General features: G+C 40.2%; 1 protein-coding gene across 6 annotated transcripts in view; it reads right to left on the bottom strand.

Annotated features, from left to right (window-relative positions):
- The window catches only part of nrxn2b (neurexin 2b), a 572,664-nt gene that overhangs the window by 279,892 nt on the left and 278,281 nt on the right, over positions 1–14,491 (bottom strand). For 5 of the 6 annotated variants that reach the window (XM_017033577.2, XM_025054502.1, XM_025054515.1 and 2 more), the window contains 4 exons: positions 12,672–13,110; positions 11,040–11,423; positions 9,039–9,242; positions 5,489–5,515 (listed from right to left, as the gene is read on the bottom strand). In XM_017033577.2, the coding sequence (XP_016889066.1) occupies positions 5,489–5,515; positions 9,039–9,242; positions 11,040–11,423; positions 12,672–13,110 (1,054 nt within the window). The remainder of the gene's footprint in view (positions 1–5,488; positions 5,516–9,038; positions 9,243–11,039; positions 11,424–12,671; positions 13,111–14,491) is intronic. The other variant, XM_025054507.1, reaches the window with a different exon arrangement.

Raw genomic sequence — 14,491 nt, 5'->3', positions numbered from 1 at the left:
TAATATTGAACAGAAAATACTGGCAAAAGACACAGCTGCAGCGGCGACAACAGCTGGCATAAAAAAAACCCACCAAGAGAACAGTTGCTCACGCTGTAGACGCCGAGATTAATAAGCCTAAAATATCACCTTCCAATCATTAGGGCTCAAGCAGCTTTGGCTGTAATTACATCAGTGCCGTTGAGTAAGTGTGCTGATTAAAACCTTAACTTATATATATATATAGAGAGAGAGAGAGAGAGAGGGAGAGAGAGAGAGAGAGAGAGGGTGAGAGAGAGAGAGAGAGAGCGAGAGAGAGAGACCTGATGGTAGGTAGGAACCAGGTTCTAATCTGGAGGTCAGGAGTCGACGCTGCAATAATTGGAGCTGCTCCTTAATGGAATGTTTAGAAAGGTATCTCATTAGTCCCCGATGCAGCCGTCAGATATCAACAGACAGGCCGCATTAGGACAAGGTGTGAGTCATTATTAAACAGCTGGGATGGAAGTAACTCATTTAAACAATCAGAAGCCTTCCCGAGCTGAAAACAATATATTATTCAGTCGGAATGAGGTCTTGTTCCGGGATGCAAATTGAAAGACCGTCTTTCAGTTTCACAGATTTATCAGAGTGCTGCCAGCTAACGTATCACACTGGATAAACAAGCTTTCTTTCATACAGTGCAGTGAACAATTACACACAATATTATCCCCTCTCTCTCACTTTAACCAGAGACCTAAAATTAAGGATAGCTTGATGGCACTTTTTCCAAAAAGTTCATTACAGATACTGTGACCTGGACTATCATCTCTCTAAATGTGGTATTTTTTAAAATTATTTTTAATTATTTATTTTATTTATTGTCACTTATGAACCTGAACCCTTCCTGAAAAGGTACTAATTCTTGGCACTAATTTACATGTCACATGTTACAGAGTCACTGTAGACCAAATGAATTGACCGGTTTAAACCAGTCAAAATTACCCAAAGGTGCGGCTTCTCATTCAAATATAAACAAAAAGTTCTAGGTTCCCAAATGCAGCTTATATAACTGTGTGACCTGTACTGCCTAAAGTACATTTTCAGTCAATTTTACAGTAATACCTTGAGATGAGTATTCCAAGATACGAGCAAGCATTCAAGCCAATTTTTTGCTTTGAGATACGAGTATGGTAGTGAGAAGAAGAAATGCATGACGACCATGGAAATAAAGCATGAAAGTGTCAATAAATATGAGCGTGGTGCCCGCTAAAGAAAGAATACAAATTAAAAAAAAAAAGTAAAGTAGTGTACGTGTAGGTACACTACGGTACACTACGCTACAGAATCAAGTCTACATACGGGCCAACTCCCTCCCTCCTCCTCCTCCGCACAAGCTGCCATTAGCCATTACTGTATCGTCTGTCTCGAAGGTAAGAACTCATAATTAAAACCACATTTTATTTTATATCACAGGAATCTTTATATACTATAATTTTTGTTTGTTTGTCTCTATAGCAATTAAAAACATTTTAATTGTTATTCCATTGTTATTAGCACCAATAAGGGAGTTTTTTAGAGGGCTGGAATGGATAATTTTGTTTTCTGTTATTTCTTATGGGAAAAAATGATTTGAGATACAAGGACCTCGAGTCACGGCTCAGTCCAGGAATCGATTATGCTCGTATCTCAAGGTATTACTGTACTTATATTGTCTTAACTGTGCGACTATATCTGTCGGGGGGGCTTTGACATCTTGGGGGCCAGACACTCAAATGAAAATGAAATAAAATCCCATTCTTGTTTAACATTATTACTTAATGTTAATTTTTGGATCCAGTCACAGACTGGATTGGATGGTTCAGCGGGCCGACAGTTGATGATCACTGCTGTACTATACACTAACAGGGCTTCACACATACAGTGGTTAGCATCGAACTGTGCTCGTAGCCCATGGTCCCAATGGAGTTGTATGAAGTTTGGAAAAAAACCAAAACAAAACAGTTTTATATATAAGTCTTTCTTGTTCTGTGGGGGTAAACACATTTGTTTACCGTAAACATAAAAGGTCAGTTAGCTGCTGGGAGGAAAGTGAAATCTTTAACTACAGTTGAACACATTGCGAATGTGCTGCCAACTATTCACATACAAAGTCGTTTTTTTTTTATATAATCTCATTAATATACGCATGAATCCTCTCTCTGTGAGACTTCACTGGAGACAGAACGTGCAGGTGGAGAGGCCAAAGGTTGCGGCGTTAGCAGATGGGTTACTCGCACCCCTCTTGCTGGCCATATGTCATGCCAAACCTTATCTTATGGTAGGAAAATGTTCCAGGCTGCTCAAGGGTCACCGTCAATAGACGCCTAATTTAATTTGAAGGCTCCGGCAATGCTCTATACAACATACAGTCATTTGAAAGTAAAGACGACGACGACAACATCAACAACAACCTATTTCCTAGAAATTCCAGAAACCAGAGGACATGTTTGACAGAAAGCCTATAGCAAAGCAAACAATTAAACCACAAATCAAATTTAAACTAAATGGCAGAATAGACCCGGTGACCCTTACTGCTTGTTTTGAATATTATCCCTGCAAACAAGTTACACTCCAGTACAAGTGGCATTCAAGTTACAGTGCTGAATTTTGATTTTACAAAATAAAGAATTTGTTTTACATCTTTATATATGCATTCTGGTTCATGCATATATGTATCTAATAGTTAAATCCTTGTCATAAAAAGGAATACTGTTTTTTTTTTTTTACTTATGTTGAAGTTTATAAAACTGCATCTTATCCTAGTAATAGTTAAACTGAAATAATTTCAATACCGCAGTGTGAAAAAAATAAAACAAATAAAACAATATTGTATTTGAAAATGCTTACAGCCGTGAATGATGCTCAGTCAAGTAAAAACCATAAGGGTTAAATGCGACAACTTATATATTTTTGAAAAAAGCAACATAGTTTCAGACAGGAAAAGGTATAAAATACACATTTTTATGCAAACCAATTTCAAGAGGGCTAGTATTCCTTATAGTTGTGCAGTAAAAACAGTTGACATTTTTTTTAAAAGATCTAAAAAAAAAAAAGTATGTAAAAAAATTACCCACTTATGTTGTGGCTTCCACCAGCAGCTAAAGCATTTACAATGATGCAGTGTGAAAGTCAGGGCTGTGAACATTACAGAAAAGTGCTGAAATAAAAGGCAAAACAGCCCTGTCTTCGCCCTTACGTAGAGTCGTATTTACAAAGTACTTTTCTGACATCTAGTGGCAAGTTTAGGGAATATGTTATGCAAATTCGGCCCAGACTAAACGTCATATTATTAAATACAACGTGAAATAACAGCGTTAAATAAGGCATGGTGTCACTCACTACACTTTCCTTTTTAACTACGTAATTCCAAAATAGAACATCACACGTCAAAAGTCTAACAAAATAATCGAAATACTATAATGGAAAGACCATAAAAGATGGTTGGAAACACACAGAGGTTGAAAAACAAGCCCTTAAACTTGACTGACCTACACCAGAGGTAAAAAAATATATATATCTAAGGTAAAAATAAATAAATGAATAAAATAAAATTGTTAGGATGAAGCTTCTGGTCCTCTTTTTTGCGTGTGGCAAAAGTGTGGCATGTAAATATATATACGCATTACTGTTTGTGCACTGCAAAAAATAATCATTCTAAATAGCTTAGAAAGTTGCCGATGAAAATAATTTGTATAACTGTGCCTAGAAATTACAATGTTTCAAAGATCATCATATTATTTACAGCCACGTACCCCAACCTTTTTTGAGCCGCACCATTATCTCGCACCATTATCTCGCACCATTATCTCGGCACAGACACCAATAAACCATGTCATAAAGAGCATAAGTAATAAGATAAAATGATCTAGTTTTCCTTGACTAACAATTTAATTACTTACTGAGTGTGAAAGCCAGTCTGTTTAGTTGAACACAACCCCGATATACATGCAGGAGTTGATGAAACACACATGAAGATTGGTTATGGTTTTTATATCCATCTGCTGCCACCTATTGGAAGAGTATTTACTTGTCCTCCCTCCCACTCCAACAATGAAAAATGATTAGCAGTAAATAAATGTAAGGTCTCCGGATCAGTGAAGTGAAGTTTGGTCATTTTCCACTGTCTACCTGATTATCTCTCACAACACACTAAGAATCACCGCTTTGCCATACACTGTATGAAATGTAGTCAAATCTCTGTCTCTCTGAGAAGAGGAAACTCGAGCACCCGACATTTGTTTAATTCAATTTATAGTAAGGACGCACTTGAACAAATCCAATGAGCCCTAAGTAAATGGATTTCGACGGGATAAAAAATGCAATTGGAGTGTCATTTAACAGATAATTTACCTTTAAAGTCGCCTTTTAGAGTCATTTAACGAGCTGCAGTCATCAATTTAGCAACAGTTAAGCGAAGGAGAGTAAAGAAGAAAAGGAAAAGAGGTATATACGTATATGTTCTTCTTTTTTTTTGTTTTTTTTTTTTAACATACCTGTTCCAGTCGTAAAGAGCACTACATTAACGCCACGGGCCGTTAATTTCCTGTTAAGGTTTGCTCTACTTGCAATTACAACTGGGTCACCTCCCATTAAACTGTTAATTACCGACGCCTGCTGGTGGAACAGGACTCCGCATGATTACATGATTTCTTACGCCCACGCCACTGCCGTCTCCAACCGAACGGTTAATAAACTGCCCACTTTTTGAATGGAAGTTGATTTTTACAATCAAACACACACCTGTGTCTGCGTCAACAAAACAGTTTTGGAAACATGTGGATTTCTCTCTCTCTTTTTTTTTTTTTATGGGGGGTAATTCGTTGCTGCATGGCAGCACTTACCTGATTGTGTGGCGCTCACATGGGCCGTGAAAGCAATAAGTGTTCAGTGACTGTTATTGTGACAGCATGGGGCAGGTAATCATTACTTTCCCACACAAAGGTGTTCTTCCTACACCCTAGGTAAACAATTCATTTTCGGAGAGGGGGGCAGGGAGGGGGGGGGGGGGGGGGGGGGGGGGCTTAAATCACAATTTGTACCCCCCACCTTGTGAGAGAAGTATCAGCTGCAACCGAGTGGAGCCAAAGCAGACCCGAGACTTATGATATTTAAATAACAATAGTAAAATCAACAGGACGTGTCAAGCTGTCCATTTGCTAATGTGCCTTTTGGAAACATTTAACAGGACAAATATTATGATAAAATAACTGAATAAAACCGCCAGTTACACAAATTAAAACATAAAAAAACCAACAACAACTAAATGGAAAAATTACAGCAAAGATGCTGTATTGAACAAAATGGGAAAAATCAATAAAGTGCAAAAAGGAGAAAAAATGATACTAAATAATAGATACAAGTAAGTTCAGAAAAAAATAAACACATTTAAATTTTTTCAAATCAAATTTAGGAGGCGGCACAACACAAAACAGATTCAGCATGAAAAAGACGAAAACATTTAGTCAGAAGAATGGATAGAACCACTTACTGAGACTACAGTCTATCCTGATACAATCTGGCAGGAGAGAGAGCGAAATGGTGAGTGCAAACAAAAAGAAAGGAAGAAAAAACAGAGAGAAAAGAAAGAAGAGAAAGAAAGAAGAGAAGAGAAGAGAAAGGATAGAGAAAAATAAAAATAAAAACAGTTTACATCCTTCAAGGTACATTCTGCAGACAACCATACATTGCTCTGGGGCCACCATCCGGGGACAGGCTCAGAGTCAGGATCACCCTTTTCCATCATCAGTCCAATCATTGAGCTGTTCATCCGACCACTACCCACAAAGCACTGCAGAAGACTTAAGACCTCTAAATTAAAGGACGGCGTGTGAAGTTGTTTACGTAAAACGGAATCAATTTGTATTGTAACTGTTTGGATAAACTACGCAGTAGCGACACATTCAATGGATAATTTGAGATACCTTCTATTTAATTATAAGGTGCATAAAATAGACAGTAATTATACTGCACAGTGGGCTATACTTTAAATTTTAAATAATACAGTATGTTGTCATGTCATTTATTTTCCTAAAAACAGTATTAACAAGGCTGCAGGTCAGGCTGACGTTATTGATGTCATGTTGTGTTGGTTCCAATCTAAATTAGTCTTTTATTAACGTGCTGTTGTAAATAGACACTGCATTAGCATAGTTATGAAAATGCATGATGGTGCGTTCAAGAAAACTAGGAACTTCAACTAGGAAGAATGGATCTTTGTGTTTTTTGTTTGTTATTTTTTTACCCATGTGAAGTGCTATGAATAACATTGATTTAGCAATTTAATAATAAATAAATGTGATAAATTATCAGTACTTCACAATGCAAAAAAGAATTTATCCCTGTCGGCTATTTGGTTTTTGTTTGTTTGTTTTAATACACCTGTAACTCTTGAACTGTGGCCCCTCCTCCTCAGACGTTTAAGAAGGCATTAGTCTTCTGCAGCACTCTAGGTCGGAGAAACCCGTCATAGTAAAAACGTGACAAGAAAGAGTGATCTGCAAACCCCAGCCACATTACACCAGGTGCACACAGACCCCCGGGGACGACAGTGCTGCTGCCTATGATTTGCTACTTGCTACACAACTGTGATGTCAGACACAGTTTAACAAAGCTTTTGTCCCGTCACCTTAAAAGTTCTGGGTCAAAGCAGAATGTCAGGAGCTGGAAATAGAACTCAACTTTTTTTTCTTTTTTTTTTTTTTTAAGGGGTGACAGCCTTAACTCCTTATGAAGGAAGGATAACGTCCTTCGGCAGGGATCACTGAAGTGTGAAACCAATTACGTCTACTAAATCAATCACCATAAAGGCCAGTTACTGTTACTCTGTCCCCATCTAGTGGCGGGAAGTCACATGTGCACATGGCTGCGTGGCCGGGTCTTGGTCTCGAGCCGTCAACCGTCGCAGAATAGTGGACACAAACAGCCGAGGACCGGGATCACACTGTAAGGATGTGGAACTGTTTATGAGTTAAAAGGAAAAAATAATAATTAATTATTAGCTAATTAGCATTTTTGGACGGTTAACTATAAAGTTTGCCATCGACTAAATGTGTGCAGCTGTAGTCTAGTCATGTCCATTAGGGGTTGTATGGTTTCTTAATTACAATGCTAAGTTATATAAGCTGCTTAGTAAAACATTTCTACAAATTACGCTATTTCAACCATAACAGTTGAGATTAGGTGCTATATATTTAACTTTAAATGTTGTTAATGAAACTAACTAACTAACTCCTGAGTGAGTTCTTCGTCACTGGAGATCTTTTACTTCACTGTCTACACAGTAATAACTGTAACTCCTACTGTATGATTCCTACAGTACACATGAGTGTCCGCTACAGTTATGAGCCGGTCGCTCTGACTGTTTGATCCAAGGGCCGCAGACAAACAGGCCATTGAAGGGATGAAAAGTTGCATCTTCTGAATCCTGGCCAAATGGGATTTTCTTTTGAGAGTAAAAGGAACGAAGACAGAGGGAAAAGGAAAAATCAGAAACAGATAGAGTGAGGGAGATAATTTATCCATTTTTCTCCCCACAATCTCTTCTGTCTCTTTGGAAGCATATTCTTTGGAGGTTTCTTTTATGCTTCTTGCTCCTTCACTCTCGCTGTCGAAAGACAGCTTTCAAGGAAATTAAGAGCTGGAAGGTTTTTGCTGATCAATGGAAAGGGAGTTTAAGAAGTAAAAGGTCTGTAATGATCAGAGGAAAGACTATGGATTCCTGTATAGAAGCTTCCATCTCAAAAATCCTGCTCTGCAATTAGGATGGTCCGATTAACAATAATGATTAATATCTGATATCTGTGCTGAACCTATTGACTGATCTAGATTACCGATCTATAACTTAACCAACTTATTGACTGATCTAGATTACCGATCTATTTACCTTCATTCTATATTTAGAATGTGGCCGTGCTACATCAGGTGTCAACTGCTTACTTGTGTTTTCACCACCATTTAGATGATGGTGACCACATCAGTGGTACACAGTTCACTTTGGCGGAACTAATAATGATGGTGACCACATAAGTACACAGTTCACTTTGGCGGAACTAATGTGTGTATTTGCCCACTTGGGGAGATATAAAGGACTTGTTATCTTAACTTGTCTCAAAAACACCCGAGAAACTTTTAGGGCCATTTTAGAAGCTAGAACTTATTGTCTTTGGAAGAGCAACCTCTGTCAGTGGTTGGAACACTTGACGAGGAGAGTTAGAGTTAGTCATCACAGAGACATTTTTCCGTTGCCCGATGGTGAGGTACAGTATAGACTTTAATAAATCAACAATGGTGTCAGTGTTTGTCAGATTGTCTTTCAGGTCTCCTTACATTTACGCTTTATAACTAGGTTGTTACAGAGGATTGAATTAGATCGAGTGGTATTGGGGGGACAGTCACTCCCTCAAGTCTACAGAAAGAGTGCAGAGCAGGACCATGAGGAGGAGCAAGAGAGCAGCCAAACTGCCCCACAGCTTGTGGAGACCAGACGGGTGAGTTCAGACCACGGTCAGGTCCAGGCCAGGGATTCAGTTAAAAGATGGAACTTTTATGAAAGGAGTTGTCGTGGGGCTTCAGTGAATGAAGGTGGAGATGGATGAGTCAAGGAGACACTAAGGTCAAAGCAGGAGAATATAAAAACGAAAGGGAGCCGGACACAAGTCGACAAATGGAATGTTCTGGAGCAGCTTTTTACAAATGTGTCATTGTCCTGCAGCAGGCAAAGTTATTGTTTTGTTTTGGGTTTTTTTTTTGTCAGATGATTCTGTATTGCATCTCAGTTCCCTTTAACAATCCAAGGCCTTTATTAAATGCTGAACAGCAATCTGTAGAGTATATCAATATAACTTAGAGACAACAGAGAATCATTTCTCCCAAATGTTTGTCAATGGGTAAAATTAACTCCAGCACTGAGATCATGCCAACCATTCTCCTAGGTTCAGCATTTTACAGTGCAGTGGCAAAACACAGCATGGGGATGTGAAGGAGGATGGCAGGGAAACAGTAAGCAGAAGGAGCTTTTGCAATGACTTATTTTACCCTACCGAGATTCACGGTGAGCTTCACACGGCCTCCGTCCAGCTCCAGGCGCAGGGTGTCGGCTGACTCTTTGGAGGTGGTGGCCATGAGCAGACCGTACGCCCGCTGAGACATGAAACGCAGCGCCAAGTCCTCGGCCTCTGTGTGCATGGTGATGGGCATGATGATCTTCAGGTACATGCTGCCATCATAACTCAGCACCGTTGCCTCTGAACAGGAGTGATGGAGAGGAGAGAAGAGGAGGGGAGAGGAAAAAAGGGAGAGAGGGGGGCATGAGGACAGGGGATGAAAGGCAATAGGAGATGAGACAAGAGGAGAGGGAAGAAGAGAAGGGTTAAAAAGTGAGTATTTTACAACACAGGTACTAAACAAGACACTGATTATAAAGGGAGCCTTATATTGAATACCATGTATTTTAAATAAACTCAATCAAAACTAGTAAAAATTTCAGTAAAATCTGTGTATTTCATTTAAATGATAATTATTTAGAATGAACCACAGATATTTGTTAGTTTGTGACCAAGTATCTGTTTTTGAGCTGTGGTGTGGATAAATGTGTTAAAACACAATAAAAGCCTCTGATTCAGCTGAATGAACTGATGGTATTATAGTTTGAGTAATTCTCCCATCTTGTGGTAACACGGAACTCCACTAGATGGCAGGAGTGTATCAATGAAATCCATCCATCTGCGGTGAGTAAAAGCAGCAGCCTTTAAAAAAGTAAGACGTTGAGTCCACTTTTGTCCACTGTCCTGATTTGGATCCAATTTCTGCCCCCTTCATTACCTTCTTCGTGCCTCAGACTCCCTCACTGTCATGGCTCACTCACCCCTGCGTATGTGCGAGGGGTGGGCTTTGCAGCTAATCAGGAGGAAACAGACATACATGGCGCTACGCTCACCTTGTGCCACCTGGGTTTGTATGATTGGCACAGATGGCAACAGTAGGCCTGGCTGCTCTTCATCACCGCAGACAGCCTTTCTAATACCTCACCCTCAGCGCACCCTTCCCATATTGAGGTGCCATTCACTTCACACACAGTCCCCGCGGAGCACTTGCTTTTACTGTACAACAGCTGCTTGGTTGTGTCAAAGACAAAGCATTCAGACAAGCAAGTGTTACACTAAGATGTAGAATCCATTATTACACGTGTTTTCCACATTTTTTCTACTATGATAAGAGTTGGCTAGGGCAATGAACGAATCACTTTCAACACCTAATATTTCTTTGGTTTGTAATATAAAATAGTAATTTATATTACATAGGTTAACTTCTAATGACATTCAGGGATCAACCACTTTGTTGAACCTCAGGAAGGAAATTGTTGGTAAAATGTTAGCCTTGCTCTGTAGGCCGACATCAAAGAACATTGCTCATGTCAAAGTTTGCATTCCAACATTGTGGGTTTTTTCTAAGGCTTTGAAAGATGTTTTGGCAGAGTAAAGCAGAAACGCAATTTATTTTAGCTATTTATTTAGCCGTTGCTAACAATCCAAGATTATTTTCTGACATTTGTTTGTAGAATTTCTTGGAGTAGCATGAATCTATTAGGCTGCTACAAAAAGCTAGTAACTAACTTGTCACTCTAAAATTGATGCTAAAAAGTTCAAGAAAAAAAAAGTCTAGGGAGGGGCAATTTTAAGCAGGCTGAGCAGTTATATATATGTACTGTACATTCTGTTCATCAACTGGCAGCCTGCAGACCAAATGCAGCCCGCCAAGCTGTCCAATCCAAGTAAAAATCAAATAATAATATTAAAAAAAAATAGATTTTAATTCCATTTTACTTAAGTGTTTGAACCCTCATGCTGTCTGTCTAGAAAAATTCCGGCCCTCTGACAAATATAGTTGGTGACTCCTTATGTACAATATGTTGTTCTGGTAGCACTGGTGCAAATGACAATGTCTTTCAAGCAATAACTAATTACTCACAACAAATAAAGTAAAGTTGATGGTGATATTAGGTTTGTAGCTTTTTGCCTTGTGCCTTGAGAAACATTCCTTACCTATTTCGCAGTTGGTACCCAGATATCCGGTGCCGGTACAATCACAGATGTATCGGTTCCAGCCCTCCTTGCACAGACCTCCATTCCCACACGGGGTGGTACTGCAGCGCTTCTGAAGCTCGCGGGTGCAGAAACTGCTGACACCTGGTGCGCTTTGGATCTCGGCCAGACGCCGCACGTCGCGGCTCTTGCCATCAATAAAGAGATCACGAACGCAACCTACGTAGCCGTAGTTTAGCAGCGCCGTCCAAACCTCTGGTGGCAGGATGAGGTCAGACTTGGATTCAGGCAGGCCGCCCAGGAACATATCACTGTCCAGATCCAGGATTTCACTGCTCTCCGGGGAGCTGAAGGGCATGCTGCGGCTGTTGACTGAAATAGATCCTACAAAATAGGCAAGAAAAAAAAAACATGGTACAGTGATACTGCAATAATCGATACTGGAACTTTTAGACAAACAATTACCTAAGTCAAAATAACGTAGGAATATAATGTGTCCACTCAAAATTCGTCCTTACATATTGTTGGGGTTGTGGCATGAAGTGTGCTGTGGTGACCCCAATGAGACTGGGCAAATAGCTAGACAAAAGACAGGGAGTGATTTCTGTGTGTGTGTGTTTGTGTGCGATTGTCCTGATGTGTCTCACAGGCTAAATGGAGGAGAAGGGAAGCAGAATCCAGTGAGGAGCGAGTGAAACAATAGGCCCGCTCCCATTCTGTGATTAACGATGCCGTCTTAATTTTCTATTAGGAGCCAATTACAGCAGGAGCAGCGGTGAGATCACACGCGTGCGTGCACACGCTCAGACACTGGCACTCAACCGTCCTCATTAGAAGACGCCATTAGCGTGAGATATAATGTCCGAGGTGCTTGATCACCTACGGACCATTCATCAGATGACGCGCCCGGGCCTAATGCTCCTGTTGTGTACAGGCTGAGCACGGAACGGCTCCACTCAAGTATGAAGAATATACGACACTTGGTGACTCACGATATCGTGTGACAGCAGTAGGGGGCAAGGGGAATTTAGAATATGTCCAGAGGCAAATCATCAGACCTATAATTAAAACCTGCTGCTTAAATTACGTGGAAATGAGTTTACTTTGAAATAGGGTTTGTATGTACTGTCAAGGTCTTACCATATTTTCTGGACTTCAAGTTGTGTTTTTTTATAATAGTTTGACTTATATTATCGAGCAACTTGCATATCAACAGTCACAGCAGCTCCTCGATTGACGACATCCTCGACTTTTGCGTTTTATGGCTAGTGGCCCATACATTTATTAAGTCTTGTTTAATCATTGCATTGTGCAGCATTAAAACAAAGGGAACTAGATGACCAGCAGAGTGGACAAATACGTCATCCTGTGGTGCTATATGTGGATGACAGCTTTGTTTACATTCGCCAGTTGTACGGCATGCATTAGATGGGTTACATTGGCCGTCGTTAGTAAGCGTAAGTCAGACTCATACAATGGTTTTATATCCTAGGTTATGATTAAGTCAATGGTGTTATAAACTTTTTAGTTTATGGTTAAGCTTAATTCTTAAAAATCCTGCAAAAATAGACACATTTTTGTCTCAGGGAGGCATTATCCTATTACGTCTAAATAGTTTAAAGCAGACCTCACCTTTCCTGCCTTCTCTCTGGAAATCTACGTGGCACCAATCTCCATCATTGACCTTTTTGTTACTGGCCTTCAGCTTCGTTTTTCCAGAGCCCATGTCGATTAGCAGGTACAAGTACCCGTCCAGCAGCTCCATTGCAAAGTAATCAGTCTTTAGCTCTCGACCGGGCTTCTGCTCTTTGGGACTCTGAGGACGGCCGTGGCTGAAGAGCAGGAGGCCGCTGGGCTCTGTCGTGCGGAAGTCGAAGGAGATGGAACCAGTTTTTTTGGTGTTCCACTTGGGCAATGATATGTAGGATTCGGGCGTCTCAAAGGTAACCGGGTCCAAGGCTGCCACATCTTCACAGCGAAACACCAGATCACCGCTGAGGGTGATTTTAGGGTCCCGTTCAAAGGCCAATCGTGAGAGCTCCAGCTTAAAGTCATTATTCTTGTATACCACCTAGAAAAAAAAAGACAGGTGAACAATTAGTGTTTCCAACAGGATTTTATTTTTTAACAGTGGTCTGACCCGCCCTTGGGTACAGAAATGTTTTCACGCCTTCCCAAAAATTTAAATACCATTGAGAACCTAATAACATGTATATTTTTTAACTTTACAAACCAATGTATTAGTTGCTGCCACCTAGTGACTGGAGGCTTGTTATCATTCAAGCATTACGGCAGGCTGACAAAACGCATGCATTTGTTTTGCTGAAAACTGCAAGGTTATGTGGGTACAAAGTTTGAAAGCTTCAGTCTGTGATCAGCCAGGAACGCTCAGCTCACGGTCAAATCCATGAAGTGTGCGTTTTTCAAAAACTGTAGCTGAGATGTCAGGATAAATGCGCAATAAATGAGAGGAGATAAATGGCTCCAGGGGGAATTTCAGACATGGGGAGAAATGTGTGCTGCCTACAGCTTTAATGCAAATAGCTCCAAAAGGCTTTGATGAAATACAGCTCCATTGTCTCAGCTCAAAGTGTACTCTCTGTGTGCACTCATAATGGATTATGTGCTAACAGCAAAGTAAAAAAATCTCCATCCTTCATAGTTCTTCTTTGCCTTTTATTTGTTCAAACACTCAGTAGACACGGTTGTAAAGGGATGTCCTCCAGGTACTGGTGTAACGCAGTTGAGTTGAGGTTTTACACACGTTCGAGTCACATTTTCTCCCTCAAATATCACATAGCACGCACAGGCACAGACTCAACATCAACAAAAGTGTGGCTTATTCCTAAAACCTAAGCCTCATTTGGATGTGCTGTGCTTTGGCCTCACCGTCACATGGACCGTGCACTTCATAATGTCGTCATTAGAGGAGATTAGTCCTGGTAATTAGCCACAATGACACTAAAAACTGGCAGCCGATAAAGCACGAGCTCCCCTGGATTAAGGTGTTATAAAAGACAGAGGTCGGAGGTGGAAAGAAAAGGCCGCCAGTGGAGGGAGCTGTTATGAAAGTATGTTATTTTTGGTATTGAACACCTCTTGGCTTCTACAGAAAATCAGCCTTGCTTATTGGTTTTACAAGACACCTTGACATGAGAATATTAAGGAAGACGGAGTGAAAGCACTGAAGAAATCAGTAAAAGTAACAATTTCTGTCTCTTTGCTCTCTAGAAATTAAATAGAAATGCCCTGTGTCACAGAAATATAGCCATGGTTTCTGATTGCACAAATACCCAAACCTGACTTTGATCAAGCCATATATTTCAAACCTACATCAACTGTCAGAAGACAGACAAGAAGAAGAACATTGGGTAATGGAGGGAAGAGAGGAACGTTGTCTGATTGGGTAATGGAGGGAAGAGAGGAACGCTATATTCCCCAAGATGTCCAAG

The sequence above is a fragment of the Cynoglossus semilaevis genome, chromosome 1 (assembly GCF_000523025.1).
Source record: "Cynoglossus semilaevis isolate Cse_v1.0 chromosome 1, Cse_v1.0, whole genome shotgun sequence".
In the NCBI taxonomy this organism is placed as follows: Eukaryota; Metazoa; Chordata; class Actinopteri; order Pleuronectiformes; family Cynoglossidae; genus Cynoglossus; species Cynoglossus semilaevis.
The sequence above is the reverse complement of the archived record's forward strand: the minus strand, read 5'-3'. Positions and strand labels throughout refer to the sequence as shown.